This window comes from Petaurus breviceps, unplaced genomic scaffold, assembly GCF_028583685.1.
Source record: "Petaurus breviceps papuanus isolate PSGF00001 unplaced genomic scaffold, PetGlider_PUasm1.0 154, whole genome shotgun sequence".
NCBI classification, from domain to species: domain Eukaryota; kingdom Metazoa; phylum Chordata; class Mammalia; order Diprotodontia; family Petauridae; genus Petaurus; species Petaurus breviceps.
Window position 1 is genome coordinate 426,833 of NW_027185715.1, and position 19,289 is coordinate 446,121.

Below are 19,289 nucleotides of genomic sequence, written 5' to 3' on the forward strand. Positions count from 1 at the left end.
GGGAGGGAGTGGGAAGCAGCGGCCTGTGGCTCTGCGCTTTGTCCTCCAGGGTCCAAGATCCCTGGGAGCTGGGGGAGGGGTAGAGGAGGAAAGCCTGACTGTGCTAGGTACTGCCAGGGGCGTGGAGGAATGGGAGGCAGGGGTTGGTTAGACCTGGGGATTGTCAGGGTTCCCTTCTTACCGAGTTGCGTTTATATTATCAATTCTGAACTCCGGGGTGGGATGAGTAGTGCAGTAGGTCTGTCCTCAGCAGGTGAATGCACTGAGCTTTCTGGGAGTGGACCGGGTTTTAAGGAGAAATTAATTTTTAGCAAAGCTTTAGAGAAGGGATCCCGCGCCCGGCTTTGTTTTGCGAAACGTAGGAGAATCGGTGTGGACACTCAGTTGGCTTGTTTGGGGACATATTAACAATATTATTGGTGCTAATTGACTCTTATTTTACTCCGGCTCGTTTTGGACTACAGTGGAGGAAGAAGCGAATGCGTAGGTAGGTAGAGTTCCTTAAGATTCGGGTTGATGGGTGGATGTGGTTGACATGTTTGCAAAAATAAAAACTATGACTTTTTAATAAGTACTGAAAAAGAAGGAAGTTGGGGGAAATAGGTTAATTTCTTGATTGCATTTTTTTTTTTTTGCTCCTGTGATTGCTGTCACTGGGAACAAAAATAATAAACTTAGGTGTATGTACGTAGCTTTCTATTGGAATTGAGTTGCATACTGACTCCTTAGGAAGTTGGAGGGCTTACCTGGTTCCCCTTTACAGGCTGAAGCGCAAGAGGAGAAAGATGAGGCAGAGGTCCAAGTAAGCAGGCTGTGCTGACCACCGAGGCCACGGGAGCAGAGATGGAATGACCCTTGGTGACATTCTCAGGAAAGCAGAAACCTTCGGGAGACATCACCCACCCTGGGGAGGACTCTACCAACTCCACCATCTGACACTGACAAGAGGCCATGCCATCATTTCATGCAGATTCCACTTAGCTGACACCAGGCGTTGTGCCATGGGACTTTGTCATTCCGGACTAATTGTTTTCTCTGTGGCTACAGTGTAGCACACCCGTGTAATAAATCCTCGCTACTTTCATGTTTGAAAAAAATGAGCTCGTGTGTTATTTTCAAGGCCTTTGTTTCCTACTGCCTCTACTGTTGGAAGGCATGTAGTGGAAGTAGGACTCGGGGAATTGAGGTGATCGAATGCATCCCTATTTGAGGGACCCCTAACATGTCTGGCTCTGCGGCGAGTGCCTGGTGATGAAAATGGGTAGAGCGGGAGTTGTTGGCAGTGGTTTGAGATGCTGGAATGGAAGAGCGGCGTGGCAGGAAGGGGGTGGGAAATAATAAAAAGCCCCTAGGCATTTGGGGTGGGTGGCATGCTGGCTCCTTAGCGTAGAGCCCGAGGTTGCAGGGGTGCGCGGAACTTCCCGGTTATCACGCTGCGCAAAGCGTTCTGTTACCATCGTGACGCGCTGAGCCTGCTGGGAGCTTCCTGGGACCGGATGCGCAGCTACCGCGTCCATCGAGTTTGGTTCCGGGGCTGACTTCTAGAGCGTCGCCTCTTCCGTAGGAAGCGGAAGTGCTTCTAGGTGGGCGGCTCTTTGTCAGTCGGAGGCGCCGGCAGGCGGTACTGGCGGCTGCGGCGGGGACGGCGGTGGCTCCGGCTGCAGGTGAGGGAGGGGGAGGCGGCGCCCGAAGGGGAGGAGCCGGGCCGGGCCTGGCCCTAGACGCCTGTCTGGTGTGGCTCGGCCGCGGGCCGGCCCGCGGGGCCGTTCTCTTAGCCTAGGCCCCGCGGCGCGGCTCCAGAGCACAGGTATTCCGCTTGGCGCTTCACGCCCCTCTCCCTGCCCCGTGACGTCACGGTTCCCGGTCTTCTGACTGGGGCTCCGAGCGAGCGGCTCAGCTGGGCCCGCCGCCGGGCGTCTGGGCCGCACAGCCCCCGGGACCCCGCTCACTTTCCCCCAGCTTCGGCCCGACTCGTTCCCGGCGGTCCCGGGCCAGCCTTGCACTATGCACGCTGTCTTCCCCAGACTCCTCCCGGCCCAAAGTTCCGCTTCCCCACGCGTGTTGTCCTCTCTCCCATGTTTTGTTACTTCCGAGCCCGGCTTGTCCCCAGACCCTCCTCCTATCCACTTCCCCTCCCTTTGACAGGTAGGAAGCCGAGCAGAGATCTGGAGCGTGAGGGACCCGGCGCCCTAAGTCAAGACTCGAGAGTGCACACCCCCAAACTCTTCAGCCTCCCCTCGGGCTCCGCCACCCGCCCAGATCCCCCTCAGTGATGTGGAAGTGCGCGCCTGCAGCAGCCCCCGACTCCACCTGAGACCACTTAGGTATCCGCCCGCCCGGACACTCCTGCGGGGAGAGTGGCCGGGCGTGGGGCAGTCCCGGCCACCGCTCTGGCTGCCCCGATCTAGCTCGAGCTGCATCTCGGGCCTGCCCCATGGGGAGACAGGGATAGGAGGGATTGAAGCGAGCTGGGCAGTGGCAGCGAGGGCCGGCCCAAGCAGCAGAGGGGGCCCTTAGCCTCTGGTGGAAAGCACTTGGTGGCCAGTCGTGGTCACCGAGCCGGCCAACCTGGGCCAGAGGGTGGGGCAAGCAGATCAGTGGACTTGATAGTGCAGATGTCACTTGAGGAAAGAGGAAGATTTAGGAGGATTTTATAGAGTCTATAAATAAACAGGAACTTTATGAGTCTGAGGAGTAGCCTGGCTTAGTGTTAAGTCAGACCTCTCATGAAATCCATCTGAGCAGGGGTGGGGTTTTGAGGAGTAGGAGGTGAGAAGGGGTCTTGGTGGAGGAGGAGGGACAGAAAGGTGGTTTCTGTGGAATTGACAGGGTTCAGATTAACTTCCTCCTCCCATTTTGGCCTTGTTTCCCAAAAAGCTTTTTATCCTGGGTGGGGAGGCAACAGCTGCTGAATCCTTCTCCTCCCCATGTAATAAACACCCAGAAAAGTTTAGGGGCTTCCAAGCTGGTGATACTTCTCCCTTTTTCCAGGGTTCCAGAAAGTCTGGAGGTTTGGAATGTAGAAGCTACCCCCCCTCACCCCTCCACCTAGGGACCTTTGGAAAAGGTACAGAGTAGATCAGAGCATAAAAATGAAGGTTATGCACCTCCTTTTCCCTAGTGCCCTTAGCATCCTGTCTCCAACTCCTCACTTCCCCCACCCTGAAAGCTTCTTCAAACACTTATGAAAAGTTTTGATTTCATTCCAGTGACTTTAATAAGGTCAGTGAGAGGGGGAGGAAGAATCCTACACTGTCCTCTTTAACTAACCATCATTAATCAGCAGATGAGTGGCTTAACCCTCCCCCACCCCACCCCCTTGTCCTTCTCCCCTGCCCAAAATAAGCAAGGAAAGTGAATCATTCCCAACAAGATCAGATGCACTGGGGGTTAGGCAAGACCTCTCCTGATACTTTTCATACTCCAGCGGTGGCAGCAGTTCCAGTCTGTAAGTATGGTAGGCACAGAATCTACTAGTGGCCCCTTGGGCCAGTCTCTCACTGCCAAGAATAGGCAGAGACAGAGTCCTTTTCCAGGGATCCCTTTGTCTGACACTGCTTTCTTTTTTCCCATTTGTACTCAAGGGTGGTGGAAAAAGAAGAAGCCACTCATTTGGAGTGGGACCAGAATGCCTGACCGAGACAGCTATACCAATGGCACAGGGAGCAGTAATGGAGGGTCTGGAGGTGGTGGCAGTGAGGAGACCAGTGGCGCTGGGTCAGGAGCTAATGCGGGCAGCTCGGATGCTATCTGCCGGGACTTTCTGAGGAATGTGTGTAAGCGGGGCAAGCGCTGTCGCTACCGCCACCCAGACATGAGCGAAGTGTCCAACTTGGGGGTGAGCAAGAACGAGTTCATCTTCTGCCATGACTTCCAGAACAAAGAGTGCAGCCGTCTGAACTGCCGCTTCATCCATGGCTCCAAGGAGGATGAGGATGGCTACAAGAAGACAGGTGAACTCCCCCCACGGCTAAGGCAGAAGGTGGCAGCTGGCCTGGGCCTCTCCCCAGCTGACCTCCCCAATGGCAAAGAGGAGGTTCCCATCTGCCGGGACTTCCTCAAAGGGGATTGTCAGCGTGGAGCCAAGTGCAAGTTCCGCCATTTGCAGCGGGACTTTGAGTTTGAAGCTCGGGGTGGGGGGGGGCACCAGTGGAGGGGGATCTGCAGGTCCAGCCCCCACCAGCCGTCGCCATGATCTCTATGACACATATGATCTTTCTGAGCGGAGCTTTGAGGACCACGATCCCTGCCCCAAACGTCGTCGGGGAGGGGGTGGGTGCCCCGCAGATAGTTCCCACTTTGAGACATTTGAATATAGCCTGGCCCCACCCCGGGGACTAGAGTGCCGGTTGCTTGAAGAGGAGAATGCTATGCTCAGGAAACGGGTGGAAGAGCTAAAGAAGCAGGTCAGCAACTTGTTGGCCACCAATGAAGTCCTGTTGGAGCAGAATGCCCAGTTCCGTAACCAGGCCAAGGTCATGACCCTGAGCTCCACAGCACCGGCCACAGAACAAACATTGGCGCCCAGCGTGGGCACTGTCACCAACTACAACCACGGCATTGCCCAGACACACACCACACTCAGCAGCCAGGCCCTGCAGCCTAGACCTGTGTCCCAGCAAGAGCTTGTAGCCCCCACAGGTGCACCAGCTGCCCCACCAACTAATGCAGCACCTCCCACAGCCCCTCCGCCACCACCGCCACCCCCTCACCTGAACCCAGAGATCACACCGCTCTCGGCCGCTCTGGCCCAGACAATTGCCCAAGGCATGGCCCCACCTCCAGTCTCCATGGCCCCGGTGGCAGTGTCCGTTGCCCCCGTGGCTGTTTCAATGGCCCAGCCACTGGCAGGAATCACAATGAGCCACACCACTACTCCCATGGTGACTTACCCCATTGCCTCACAGAGCATGCGCATCACTGCCATGCCGCACTGACCAGGTTACTGGATACTTCTCTGATACTTCCTCCCTGGCAGAGAGGGTGGGAGAAGAGGGCTTGTTCATCCCTTCATGTTCATAGAAGGGAACTCACAAGAGAATGAGGATAGCAGACCTATGGGTACTGGGGGGTGTTCTAGAAGAGGTGAGGGAAGGCTAGATTTTCCCCGGCCTTCTAAGAAGCACACCTTTACAGCTTTCCTCAAGCCCAACCAGATGGGCCTACAAGGGAGCAAGGACTACAGGCTGCCAGGTGAGGCAGGGATGACTGAAGGAAGGGTTTTTGTGGTCCCAGAAAGACTTGGCTGATGGGATTTTGAGTTCTCCCAAATACTGCCCTCTGCCCCCCTCTCCCCCATATTCCCAGCATAGACTCTAGCACTGATTTTTTAAAATGAGCCCAAACCCTGTAAAGGGAAGGTAATGGGGTTAAGGAAAGTCAGAGTATGGAGCTTTCAGACTTGGAGACTTTGGCCCATTCTCAGTGTGAGGATTTCTCTGGGCCCAGGGTTGGGGAAAGGAATACCAGGAAGCCCTAATGTTTCAGGGCAGTGGGCTAGGGATTGTTAAGCCAGGTGGGGTTAGGAGTCCACAGAGCAGGGCCCCACCATTTTCCAAAGAAATAAAATAATTATTTTTCACAAAAGGAGGCAATGGAGACTTACTGGAAGGTTATGTGTGTTGGGAGTCCTATTTTAAAATCTGAACACAACCCACCCGTGCGTAATATGGAAATGGCTTTGTAAGAGATGAGAAGAGCCATGAATCCCAGGACTAAAGGCCCTGTGGATCTGTAAAGATTCAAGTTGGGGGTAAGGGGACTGGCAACACATGGTAAGGTTTAAAAATAACTTGTCTGTGTCTTGAATGCAGTGTTATTCCCAGGCAGTCTTGCTAACCAGGGCTCCTAGGGTCAAGGGTGGAGGAGGGGCAATGAAAGGTATTGCTGAGAAGCTGGGATGGGGTGTTCATCTAGCTGACAGATTCTGCCCTTTCCTCCCTGACTTTGAAATAGCAGGTGCTAGAGAAATTGGGTGGGGGAGGGGGAGATATCCATGGCTGGTGGACTGTGCCAAACAAGGTTTCGATCCCTCTCCAGCTGCATCTGAATTTTAATGGCCACTGATGCCTCTCCTGCCCCTCCTTACCTCAGAGGCCAACATTTTAGGCTTTACGGCCTTGAGTGATATTGTGGTAGATGGGTCATTTCTCATAAGATTAGTCTCCACTATTCTGCTGATCCCTCTCCTGCCACCTGTAAAGAGGAGATTCTGTCGGATCCCCTAAGGTTGCCAATGTGGGGCTTCATTAGCTGACAACAGATCCTCTCGAAAATTGAAGCCTCAATAGTTGGTTGAGCTGAGGAAAAAGTTGAAAGTGCCCTCTCTTACTGGACCTCATGAAAGGGTGGGCTCGGATACTGGTCTATTTCAAAGGCCCTAAAGGGATGAACTTTACTGTGGTATCTTTTAGGGGCTTTAAAATAGACCAGAACCCCTGATTCCTCCATGATCATACTCAGGGTCAGAAACCAAAAATAAACATTCCAGTAGATTGAAAATGGCCAAATGTTCCAGTTTTTAAAAATAATAGATTCTGGAAACTAGACCAGTAAGCTTGGCATCAATCCCTAGAATTCTAAAAATGGATTCTTAAACAATTCTTATGAGCACTTGAAAAAGAATGTGGCGTACACCAGGAGCCAGCACGGGCTCATTGGCAGGGTGATGTTCCTGTCCTGTTCATCTCTTAAGCCTGGTTATTCCTTGCCTTATCTGCTGCTACTCACAAGCAGTGGAGTTTCTGGAAGAAGTCACAAAACTAAGCCGTTTCCCCCACAAATTTGTGCTCTTCAACTCAGTTCTCACTGCTTCACACTCAATAACAATCCTTGCACTTTTCTCATTGCTGCCTAGGAAGTTTCCCCAAGCATCTATTCTAAATCTCCTTTATTCTCAAGTACTTGCTCTTAAATGTACCCTGTTTACAGCATTCCTGAGAAGACTGAAACCATCTATCCTGACCTCTCCCTCATCTCCACACCTTAAGATCTCTGTTCTCTGTCATTCTTTGATGGGGGCGTAAAATCCTTGAGAGCAGGGATTGTTTCTCTTTTTTTTGGTATTTGTATCCACAAGCACCTGGACCATAGTCGCTTAAATGTTTGTTGAGTGCTTGATTCTAGAAATAGCTTGTCAAGCTTATTAGTCCCTTCTACCTATGCCCATTTCCACATTTCCTTCACTCCCTTCTCAATCTGCCTTCCAACTGCACTATAACATTGAAACTGCTTTCTCTAAGGTCTCCAGGGAAGTAATGGTCATAATCTACTAACAGCTTCTCAAGTCTTCATCCTCCATCCTGCAGCATTTGGCATTACTAATCACTGCCGCCTCTTTATTCCCTTCCCATCTGTGTCATTCTCTCCTAGAAGCTTTTCTACCTTTCCAATTTATCCAAGTGCCTTCTTCACTGCTGCTTCTTACTCCACTCTCTGAAGTGTGGGGTGTCTGAAGACTGTCCTTGGCCCCTTTTTTCTCTCTATACAATCTCACTTGGTAAATTTAATTGATTCCTGGGTCTTCCAATTATTGCCACTGTGTAGATGACTTCAGTTTTAATATCTCCAGTGTACATCTTCCTTAAGACCCTTACCTAGAAATAATCTTAATTCCTAGACCAAGAATTCTTAACCTTTTTTTGTGTGTGTAACGAACATCTTTGGCAGTGTGTTGAAGGCTACTGATCTCTTTTCAGAGGAGTTTTTAAAGGCATTAAATAAAATACAGAGTTACAAAGAAAACCAATTATATTAAAATATGGTTGTCAAAATGTTAAAAAAAAAAAAAGAAAAAAACCAAGTTCATGGACCTCCCAGAAAGAAACCATCCCTCCCTTAGACTCTTCCATGTCCCTCTGACCTTTTCTATTGATTCAATCATTTTCTTCATGGTATTACATACCCTTATTTGTCTACATGTCTCACTGTCATACTAGAATACTCTCTCCTTGAGGGCAGAGTCTTTGTAATTTCTTTTTCTGAGCACCCAGCAAGCAAGTTCTTGTACGTGGTAGGTACTTAATAAATGATTGTTGAATTGAGCTAAAAATAAGTTACATTAACTCCTTTTTTTTGGTTAGGATACCAGATTGGGAGAGCAAACAACTGTATATTAAGTTTATCAAGGCATTTGTTATTCATAACTGCCTTGTGGATAAACTGCAAAAATGGGAACTATGCATGATAATGATGTTCAGTTGGGCATGTTCAAAGGGCTGCTTGCTGCCCAGGATGAAGTCATTCTTCAGGACGGTTCTTTCTATCAGTGACATAGATACAAATATTAATTAGCAACTGTATGAATGACAAAAAGTGAGAAGGAATTGCTAATTTGTTAGGTAACAGAATCAGTAAAACTAAGTTTTTGACAGGTTAGGATGCTGGGCTAGTGAGTAGAATGCACCCTTTCTTATCTCTGATCCTTAGAATCTACTTTTCTTCAAGGTTCAAATCAACCACCATCTCCTATATAAGGTCATTCCTGTTTCCTTAGCTGCTAATGCCTCTCCTCCTCCATTTACCCACTCTGAAAAAAAATTACCTTTTATTTTATACATACTTATACGTGTATATTTTGACTGTAATCCTCTTTGAGGGGCAGGGAAATTTCATTTTTGTCTTTGTATACCCCACACCTAGCCCAATGTTTGACATATAGTTGGTGCTTAATGCTTATTGATTGAGTCAAAAGATTAAATTTAATAGGAATTCAACAATTAAACATTTACTGAGCATCTCTAGATAGAATTCAGTACCAGGCCCCTGGGGAAGTAAAACGTTTAGACAAAACATGGTCCTCCCTCTTGTTCAGTTTACAGTCTGGTTGTGTGTCACAAGTTACTTTAATAATGTGTATATGTATATGAGAAAGAGATGGAAAGAGCATTACCAATTAGGGGATCCTCATTGAGAGAAGATGACAGTTGAGTTGAGCTTTAAAAGACAGATAGGTTTTTAATTGAGGTGAGGATTCCATGTTCTGAGAACACGTTTCACAGACAGGTAAATGCAGAACTCATAAGGGAGGTGACAAGAAGGATAGTTTGTCCAGAATACCCAAGTAGAGGGGTACCATTAGCCAGTTGGAGACTCAATTCTGTAACTCAAGAGATCAAAGCTAGAGACAGAGATCAGGGAGTTGTGTATGTAGTATGATAAGCATAACCATTATGGAATAAATACATTTTCATTCACTCATTCCATGATAGCTAAAGCTTTGAGAGCAATGAAATTGTCAGGTAAGAGTGTAGAGAAAGAGCAGAACCGATGACTAAACTTTGGGAAAAACCCTTCTTAAGAGGTTGGGATGAGGAAAAAAAAGACAGGAGGTTAAGGGGCTAGGGAAATGAAGAATCTGAAAGAAGAAAGGCTATTAAGAAAGAAGAAGGGATCATTAATGCCAAATGCTAAAGAGAAATCAAGGAAGATAATGCCTAGAAAAAAGGTCACTGGATTTCACATTTGGGGGGGGGGGAGACCAAAGTTTCCCTTTTTTGGGCCCCGGGGGGCCCCTAAGCTGGACCCCCCTGCTAGTCAGCAAAGACACTTTGGCCCTAACTGACCTAGGCTGGCTTGCCCCTTCTTAGGCAGTCTGGTGTCCCCCTACTTAAGGGGGCTCACCAACTGATTGGAGAAATTAGTGTGGACACCTGATGGCCTTTTCAAAATTCCCAAATTCAAGCAATCCAGCAGCCTCACTCAGGCTCCCTATAAAGAAGTTCAAGTGTATGCCTTCATGCCTTTGATGGCTGTAGTTTTAGTGGAGTGGTGGACAGGGAAGTCAGATGACAAGGGTAGTGATAAAATGGTGGTAATCAAAGGATAACTACTTTTTTTTAATTGACCATGATGGAGAAGACCAAGATTACAGCAGATGGATGGATGGTTTGAGGGAAGACTTCAGGATATTTGTAGAGAAATCAAGAGTGAAGGAGAGATGAAAGATTCATGAAAAGGCAAGAGGCAATGTAAAGTAGGGAGAGCACTGGACTTGGGAGTCAGGAGAGGTCTTAGTTCAAATGTCTTGGCAAATCACAACCTCTCTGAAACTCAATTTCCTCATCTGCAAAATTGGGATAATAAAGTGCTGTATATATGTGAGCTATTGTTACAAGATGAATTATGGAAGAAAGTCATGGAGAAGACAGGAAGAGACAGAATGAAGGGTGGAGTGATTATTCTTAACAACAAGAAATTGTGCAGTTGTCTAATTCTTCGTTATCCCATTTGGGGTTTTTGTGGCAGAGATACTAGAGTGGTTTGCCATTTCCTTCTCCAGCCCATTTTACAGATGAGGAAATGAGGCAAACAGTTAAGTGATTTAGCCAGGGTCGCACAGCTAGGAAGTTTCTGAGGCTAGATTTGAACCCTAGAAGATGAGTTTTCCTGATTTCAAGCACAATGCTCCATCCACTGCATTACCTAGCTTCCCTCTTCTTTTTTTTTTTTTTGCAGGGCGAAGGCAGGGCAATTTGGGTTAAGTGACTTGCCCAAGGACACATGGCTAGTTTTTGTGTTAAGTGTCTGAGTCCAGACTTGAACTCAGGTCCTCCTGACTCCAGGGCCAGTGCTCTATTCACTTTGCCACCTAGCTGCCCCTTCCCTCTTCTTTTGATACAGGAGAAAAGAATGGATGAAAATAATCAGAATTTTTTAGAATAAAAGAGGAAGGTTGAGGGGACTTAGATGGCCTCAAACTTCTCAGAGTGAACTAGGAGGCTGCCTCCATCTCTTATAAGTGTGAGGGGTGATTGGAAGCTTGAGGAGAGAGGGAAAAGTTTGGAGCCACCCCTATTGGAGAGAAAAGGACAACAAGAACAAAATAAAACAGGGAACAGGGCACACGGGAGCTTTTGCACTATAAATTGTATGAAATAAAATTTACATGCAACCCTTCATATGTACATTCCACGAGATGCTTTGTATGCCCACTACATGGGACAGGGGAGTCAGGCAATCCAAACTAGCTCATGCCTAAAAAGGCAATGTGTCCCTTCATTGATTATCTAAGTTGCCCATGCAGTGGCACTGTCCTTGGGCCCCTAGCTAGCCTCTAACCATTTCAGTTCCTCTCTAGCACGTGTCTTTAGCCTTCCTACAGGCTGTATTATCTTCACTGGCCACTGGGTGATGCTCAGCCCAGGAATGCTTAGGGCCCTCCAGCTAACACAGCTCGTCCCTTCAAGGAAGTCCAAGCAGCATTAAGACCCAACGTTGGTGGAGTTCAGATTTTAGTCAGAGTGACAAAAATTTGAATCTGTGACTAGATCTGCCACCCCACATCTGGAATCTCTTCTCTCAGTCATCAATACCCACACCCCTGTAGTCACAGGACACAAGTATTCAAACTACTGTGGCTGAATAACCTAGGGAATATGGTAAAAATGAAAGCAAACAGATAATATCCTCCCAATTGCCCTCCCACTTCTTCAGGGAGATGGGGGAAATTCTCAAACCAACCACACTTACAGATCTTGAAAAGGTTGTAAGGGAAGAGGGTACATGTGTCCAGACTGGAGAGCACCCAGTCTTCCCCTCTTCAGTTCCGGTTCCATGGTTCGGTTTTCTGAGGCTGAAGATTCAGAGGGAGAATCAGTCATGATTTTGTCTCTTCTTCTTCTTCTGGTTTCAATCATCGGCAAATAGTCTTGGGTCTCAGCACCTTTCCCACATGGTGCAGGTCTAATACACTTCCACCATTCTTCATTTGCACAGGAAGCAGGAAATCCAGAATCCCAAAAGCAACAGAAAGAAACAGAGCTAGCCAATTCTGGTGATGCAGGTCTTGTCCACTCTGTCTTCTCATCCATTTCAAGTGTAAGATCCCTGATTTTCCTAGAAAGGGGAAGGGAGATGTCCTTAGGCTCTCTTTCAAGATGAATCATCATCATTGTGGGCCAAACAGTAATTAATCACATAAGAGTACCTACATAGCATGGATGAATGCAGGTTACACAAAACTTTCTCCGGCAATGTTCGCCAGCCTAGGATCAAGAGTAGAAAAATCAAATCAGGAATTTATCCAGGTTGAAGATTAAAAAGTCAATGGCATTAGATGGGATAGGACTGTGTGGCAATTTTAGTTCTGTGACTTAGGATGGTTAGTGGTTCATTAAAGACAGTGGAGTCAAGACTGGGCATAGAAGCAAGTTAAGCTAAAGTCAATTTTTTTTTGTTCCATAAAATTTTTAGTGCTTTTCAATTATTCTGTTTACAAACAACATGGAAATTCTTGGCCTCATGATACAAAGAAGTACTAAACTGTAGTCTAACAGTGTAGGTATCATCATAGGAACTAAGAGAAGGCCAAGCCTTGTGCTCACGCCTGTACTTTCCAGTTGAAAATATTATTTTACACATATAGAACACTTATAAAATGTAAATAAACACTGTGAAGTCCTGCCATTTTAAATTCTATACTTTAAAAGCTCTAAATACGTCAAAAGCTGAAGCCAATTTAAAGTGGGTCAAAGGGCCAGGGGGCCTTTGATGAGAAAAAAAAAGATAAAGTCTTACAAATTGATCTAACAAATCAATTGTACAAGTTTGGACTTCAGATGAAAGGGAGAGGGGGAGGGAGAGAGTCCTATCTTGAAAGCAGTTCATAAGAAAAAGACAAGAGATGAAAAGACAAGTTCAATACTAGTCAACAATATGGTCTGTCTTAAAAGCTAATTAATTTTTTAATCAGCATTCAAGATCACAGACTTAAAACTGTAAGGAAACTTTGAAGCCATCTTCAAAGATCACACAGGAAGTATAGTGGAGGCAGGATTTGAAACAGGTCCTCTGACTTCAAATTCAATGTCCTAGTGAAGGGATGTGAGATCATGTCATGAGGAATGATTGCTAGACCTGTGGATGTTCAGTCGGAGAAGATGAGTGTGGGAGATTAATAGGACGACCCTATTGTCCTCTGCCATAGTTAGACTACATCTGTGTTTAACATTGAGGTCAGGTCTGGTTTCTACATTTAAAGAAGGACTTTAACAAATGTAAACTCCTTGAAGGCAAAAACTCCCATTTTTGTTGCATTTAGTAGGTGCATAAGGAATGCTTTTTGACTGATTATCAAAGGATCATGTTAAAGTGGAAATTCCTTGGTCAGCATTCCCTGGTACCTGATGATGATCCACCCTGAATGAGAGCCTGAAGACATCTCCTTCCCCTTTCCCAGGAAAATCAGGGATCTTACACTTTAAATGGATGAGAAGATGGAGTGGACAAGACCTGCATCTTTCGGACCAGAATTGGCTAGCTCTGTTTCTTTCTGTTGCTTTTGGGATTCTGGATTTCCTGCTTCCTGTGCAAATGGAGAATGGTGGAGCTCTGGTGAGGTATATTAGACCTGCACCATCCAACACCAGACCATTTCCTTAGAATAATGCTTTATGAGGGGCAGCTAGGTGGCATGGTGGATAGATCACTTGCCCTGGAATCAGAAGGACTTGAGTTCAAATCCAACCTCTGGATACTTATAGCTGTGTGGCCCTGGCTAGGTCATTTAACCCTGATTGTCTTTAATAAAAAATATATTTTTTAGGATTTTTAATCTTGTCAAGATGAGTACTATATCTTCCGACCAGGTTGCAATACCCATCCTCCCATAGCTTGGTGAATGGTCTTCAGGAACTACTTGTGGGCTGAAAAAATCCATCAGCTCCTGTCTAACCTATTAAGGAACTTCTCAGAATGAGTCCTGGGACACACTCCAAGTCTGTCTTCTTTTGTGCCAGAGCTTGTGGTCTTCTGCCTAAAGAACCCAAGATAACCAATGAACTTTAATGAGGCATTGGAGAATGATTTTAGTGGCAGTCACACAATCCTATGTAAAGTATGCCCCCTGTAAGATGTGTTTGCCATCATGGGTTGTTTAAATGCAGCTCCAAGGGTTACACATAGGTTCCTCTGTAGCTCTAGCGCTGAAAGAAGCTTCAGAGCCTCTCTAGTCCAGCTCCTTTTTATAGATGAAGATACTGAAGCCCACCAAGTTTATATAGGTGGTAAGTATCAGGTCAGGATATTAATTTTCGCATAACATCATTACAAAGCAAATGTCCATAAATTACATATTAATATAAGTTATAGTCCTAGGAAGTTTCAATATCTCCACTGCCCCAATCTTTAGAAACGGCCACTACCTCCCTCCCTTCTCCCCTCCACCTTCCCAGTCTGTCCATTACCTCCAACCACCACCAGATGGCACGTAGGCAGTAGGGATGCCAAGGAGAGGCAGGAAGATGAGGTGTTTGTGTACCAGATGTCTGCATTGCAGCTTCTGGGCTTGGGTACTTCTTACCTCCAGCTGGGGGAAGGGACTTGAGGGATCCAGGCTCTCTGTCCCCTTTGCCCATAGTGGTGAGAGCCTAATTTTTCCGATGCTCAGATATGAAAGGTTAGGGAACCTCCAGGGGACTATTAACCCTGCAGATACAGTCAGTCTGGGCTAGCGAGCCAGTGAATGTGTGTGTGTGTGTGTGTGTGTTGTGTTGTGTGTGGAGGTGGAAGGTTGCCTCTTTGTTGAGAACTCTTCGAGGAACAGTATATCCCTGGCCTCCCCCGTTATTCCAATGCTCAGTAACCCTTACCTTGAAAGCTTCTTCCCTCCCTGCAACAAAGCTGTTTCCTTTTGAGAATGGAGCCATCAGTCACATGCAGCCTCCCCCATGACCCGGCCCTTCCCTCCTGCTCCAACCTCACTCCTCCTTGGAGGGGGTGGAGGAATGAATGACAAGAGGTAGGAAGATGGAAACAGTCTAAGTCCTAAACAGATTTTGCAGACTAAGGGAAGCTTAGATGCAACCAGCCCCAGGGAGTCAGAAAAAAAAAAGGGAAATAGAAACCCCAGATTAGAGAATTGAGGTTAGGCTATTGGGCGGGGACAGGTTCTGAGCAGCTCTGATGAAATGCTGCCAGGGGCTCAGAGTACATCTACTCTGAGTAGATGTCAGATAAAATCCACACCCCGAAGAGCCAGAAAAACGGTCTGCCAGAGTGGTGCATCTTCTCTAGCACCCAACTCCATTGCCCCTGCACCTAGGAAGTGGGGAGAGGGGGAAAGGGCTCAGACCCAGGGCTGGGCCTGAAACTTCCTGGCATTACATCTAATAATGAAACTTGTGCTACAAAGACCTGTGATGTCAAGAGATCTTCAAAACTAAACATCACTTGATAGATGGTTTTCATAGATTACTGTTAAAAAAAAATTATCAGTCATTAACCACCATGTTGATGAACCACTCAAACTTAACTAGGCTGGCCTTCAGCCTACAGGATGAGGACTTTAATGCTTCAATTTATCTATCCACGGTTCAATTGATGGGATATTCTCTCCATCTGTGCAAATCAAAACCCACCCACATGTTTTCATCCAGGTCTCTTGTTGGACCACAGATTCTCCATAAAGGATCTAAATTACTTTACATTTCATGGGTACCTGGGCAACATTTTTACTGGCCATCTGTTATTCCTCACCCTCACTACATAACCAGCCCACTTCCTTTTCTGATCTTCCTTTTCTTGAACGACAACCTGTTAGTCTAAATAACTGACATTTATAGAGTTTTCCAAAGTACCTACATTATCCCATCTGGGTCTCCTAACAACTCTGGGAGATAAGTCCCTCAGGGTTACTATGGAGCAAGTGCTATGCTGAGTGTTATAAGTGATTAGCTTTATTTTACAAATGAGGAACCTGAGGGTCATGGAGGTTATATAATTTGTCCAGTTACCCAGCAAAGAATTTTCAGAGATGGGATACAAAACCTGTCCTGACTTCAAGTCCAGAGGTCACACAGAACAAGTCTCTCTCCACCATGCTTCTCACACACATTTCTGGCAGGCCTACTTGGCTATAGTGGCATCTTTCATTTCTTGGCCCCTGAACAATCCTCAACTCTCAACACCAAAAGAACAGAAACAAAAAGACAACAACAAATTTTTTTTTTTTCTGGGACCTGTGGTTTCACTGATATAGGGAACTCTTAGAGAGGAAATTTTCTTTACCAATACAGATGGATAGAGCTGGCTTTGTGTATATTTGTAAGCATGTTGTCTCTCCTATTAGACTATGCCTTGAGGGCAGGGACTGTCTTTTGCTTCTTTTGTGTCTTTTGTGCCTGGCATGTTGAAGGTACATTTTTTTTTTTTACATTGAAGGTACTTAACAGATAATTATTAATTGATTGTTTCTTCAACTAAGTATTAGAGAATTGCTGGATATATTGAATAGTTAAACAATTTGTCCAGTCATTCAATTAGTACCTGTGAGAGTTGGGACTTGAATCTAGATTGTCTTAACTCAAAAGTGATCTCTCTCCTCACCCAACTCTCAGCATCAGGAGAAACATCTTCATCACACCACCTTCTTTGTCCTATTTGAGTAATAACAGAAGTGTTATCCTGATATGGTATGTGATTTTTAGGTTTTAGAAACTCTCTAAAAGAAGCATTACAACATCCTTGAGTCACTTAATGTGGTGTCTATAGATGCCAGAACAATATTTTTGTATTGTAGGTGAAATTTGAAAAAGTTCACCCCTTGATTTGAATACAGTTCTCTTAAAAAAAAAATCTCGGGGTGGCTAGGAGGCACAGTGAATAGAGCACCAGCCCTTGGAGTCAGGAGGACCTGAGTTGAAATCCGGCCTCAGACACAACACAAAAACTAGCCCTGTGACCTTGGGCAAGTCGCTTAACCCTAATTGCCCTCCAAAAAGAAAAAAAAATCTTATGTACAATTGAGAATGGAACTTGATGGCATTGAACTATCAGCATTTATTTCTAATAATAGATCTTATTGATATCTTTTTGTTTTATGTCACCTAGATTTCCCCCCTTAATGCTATTTCATACCCTCCCCCAGAGAGCTAAAACAATTTTCTAAAAGAGGAAGAGAAAAAGATTCAGTAAAACCTGACACACTGAAAAACACATAGAAAAAATATGACATTATATGAAATATTGTAAATCCATGAACCATCTACTTCTGCAAAGAGTGGGAGGAAGCGTATTCTCATATCTCTTCTTTGGGGCCAAGCTTGTTATAATTGCACAACATTCTTCTAAAGATACATTTTTTCGTGACTATTATTCTTTCTATATACATTGTTACAGCCATTTCATGTATTGTTTGCTTGGGTCTTCTTATTTCACCTTTCATAGGTTAACAAGTCTTTCCAAGCTTCTCTTCATTTATCATGTTCATATTTCTATATTCTATATGCACAGTAATATTCCATTATATAAATATATGGCAATTTGTTTAGCCATTCCCCAATTACTGAGTATCTACTTTATTTCCAGTTATTTTCTACCAGGAAAAGTGTTGCTATAAATATTTTGGAGCCTTTCTTTTTGTAAAAAGGGTTTTAGTCACCCTTTTTTTGCCTAATTGTTTTCCAGAACCATAGTACCAATTCACAGCTCCACCAACAATGTACTAGTGTACATATCTCCTCACAGCGGCTCCAACATTAATTATTCCTTTTTTTTTTGCCATTATTTGCCAATTTGTTGGGTATGAGGTGAAACCTCAGAGTTGTTTGGATTTACATTTTTCTTATTATTGGTGATTTGGAGTATTCTTTCATATGGCTACTAATAGTTTGTGAAGAATTCATTGTTCACATTGTTTCCTACTATGCCTTACCCCTACATCCACCAGAGTAGAGTGCCTGGCACATAGTAGGAACCTAGTAAATACTTATTGATTTTATTCATCTATATCTCTGGGGCCTACTCACTATCAAGAACAAAGACTTAACCGATTCATTCTTTCCTGCTACATCGAGTCCATTTTCCCCCAAATTGCCCATGGCAAAGAAAGAATAAAGTATAAAGTAACCCGAAGATTTAAAAATACCATTTTTCAGGAGTTGCCTTTTCCAGGCTACACTGTCCCAGTCCTTCATCATTTCTTCTTGGCCCTGATACTGTAGCTCTCCCAGATTTGGGATTACAAATAATCTAGTCTAGTCCAACCTCCTAATCTGACAGTGGAAATCATAGAGGTAGCAAATGGCAATTTGCTAGACTGCAAAATGTCAGGAGTTGAACTGAGGGAAAGGGCTTCAAATTCAGTGCTTCCTTTCCAGTTCGTCCCGCTGACATCCCCCTGGGGTAGACGGAAAACGAAGATGGTGGCAAAACCTAGCATTCTAGTCTGGATCTCCGAAAGACCCCCTTGAAGCAATGGGCTTTGGCATCCTTGGCTTGAGGATAAGGGAAGGTCAGTGTCCTCAGCATATCCCTCCCAACCTATCCATATTTGGGGATAATGGCGCTTCTAAACATCTACAAAACTTTTAGCAAAGCCAGCTCAGCCTAAACCAAAGCAATTGTGAGGAGGGGAAGCTCGTCATGGCGTCACACATCAGCCCCACCCATCCCACGTGGGGACACCGCCTACTCCGGCCTCCCCTCTTTAAATTGTGCGCCACGCCTCCTCCTCTCCTTCAAGCCAATCAGACTCTTCTTTCCCCCTATGTCCCGGAGCGTCCCCTCCCAGTGTTTCATAGCCCAATCAGAGAGGGCTCTGCCCCTCTGGATTCCACGCCTCCCCGCCAGAGGGGCGGGGTCTAGACTCGTGGCTCCGCCCCAGTCTTGGGGCGTGGGCCAATGGGAGCTGCCCTAAAGGGGCGTGGTCTGAAGTGACCGCCCCGCCCCCAGGTTTCTCGGTTTGCTTGGGGGACAGGGGCAGCCAGGCGGGGCAGCGCGGAGCTGGGCTCCAGTGCGGGCGGGCGTTGGCACCATGGAGCGGCCCGTTGGAAAGGGTCCCGGCCCCGTGGCCAGCCCCGCTGACCAGCTCCCGGCGGCGCCGGCCAAGCAGGACCCTAGCAGCCCGGCGGAGCCGACACCGCCGCAGCAGCAACCTGGGGCAGCGGGCGAGGCGCTGGCCGTGCTGAGCTCCTTCGGGCGGAGGCTACTGGTGCTGGTGCCCGTGTATCTGGCTGGGGCCCTGGGGCTCAGCGTGGGCTTCGTGCTGTTCGGCCTAGCCCTCTACCTGGGCTGGCGTCGGGTCCGCGGCGAGAAGGAGCGGAGCCTGCGGGCGGCGCGGCAGCTTCTGGACAACGAGGAGAGGCTCACGGCGCAGACCCTCTACCTGAGCCATCGCGAGCTGCCCGCTTGGGTGAGAGCCCTCCGCCCCCATCCCCCGCGGTCCCGGCCAGTCCCCCGGGACTACCCGCTGCCGGACTTCTGGAGACTCCCCCCACCTACCCCACCCCACCTCTCCATCCTCCAGCATCGCCATCCTCAGGACAGCTCCTCAGACTTCAGCCCAACCGCCC

At 46.8% G+C, this 19,289-nt stretch overlaps 2 protein-coding genes and 3 long non-coding RNA genes across 6 annotated transcripts in view; 4 read left to right on the forward strand and 1 right to left on the reverse strand.

Moving 5' to 3' along the window:
• The window catches only part of LOC138154407 (uncharacterized), a 1,753-nt gene extending 656 nt beyond the window's left edge, over positions 1-1,097 (forward strand). Inside the window, exons 3-5 of one of the 2 annotated variants that reach the window (XR_011166602.1) lie at positions 50-107; positions 465-487; positions 764-1,097. This is a non-coding gene — a long non-coding RNA (uncharacterized lncRNA). The remainder of the gene's footprint in view (positions 1-49; positions 108-464; positions 488-763) is intronic. The other variant, XR_011166601.1, reaches the window with a different exon arrangement.
• Positions 1,098-1,554: 457 nt separating this feature from the next.
• Positions 1,555-2,688, forward strand: LOC138154423 (uncharacterized). The gene is made up of 2 exons (XR_011166605.1): positions 1,555-1,664; positions 2,146-2,688. It is a non-coding gene; the product is annotated as an uncharacterized lncRNA (long non-coding RNA).
• A 385-nt stretch (positions 2,689-3,073) lies between these two features.
• Positions 3,074-5,586, forward strand: ZC3H10 (zinc finger CCCH-type containing 10). Its single transcript, XM_069079161.1, is given in 3 exon segments — positions 3,074-3,448; positions 3,585-4,144; positions 4,146-5,586. Coding segments are annotated over 3 exon segments (1,422 nt in total). The 5' UTR covers positions 3,074-3,378; the 3' UTR covers positions 4,938-5,586.
• A 5,265-nt stretch (positions 5,587-10,851) lies between these two features.
• LOC138154425 (uncharacterized) lies at positions 10,852-14,808 on the reverse strand. The gene is made up of 3 exons (XR_011166607.1): positions 14,589-14,808; positions 11,931-11,984; positions 10,852-11,835 (listed from the first exon to the last, which is right to left on the reverse strand). It is a non-coding gene; the product is annotated as an uncharacterized lncRNA (long non-coding RNA).
• A 3,862-nt stretch (positions 14,809-18,670) lies between these two features.
• Positions 18,671-19,289, forward strand: part of ESYT1 (extended synaptotagmin 1) — a 19,216-nt gene continuing 18,597 nt past the window's right edge. The window contains exon 1 of the mRNA XM_069079190.1: positions 18,671-19,129. Coding sequence (XP_068935291.1) covers positions 18,752-19,129 — 378 coding nt within the window. The 5' untranslated portion in view covers positions 18,671-18,751. The remainder of the gene's footprint in view (positions 19,130-19,289) is intronic.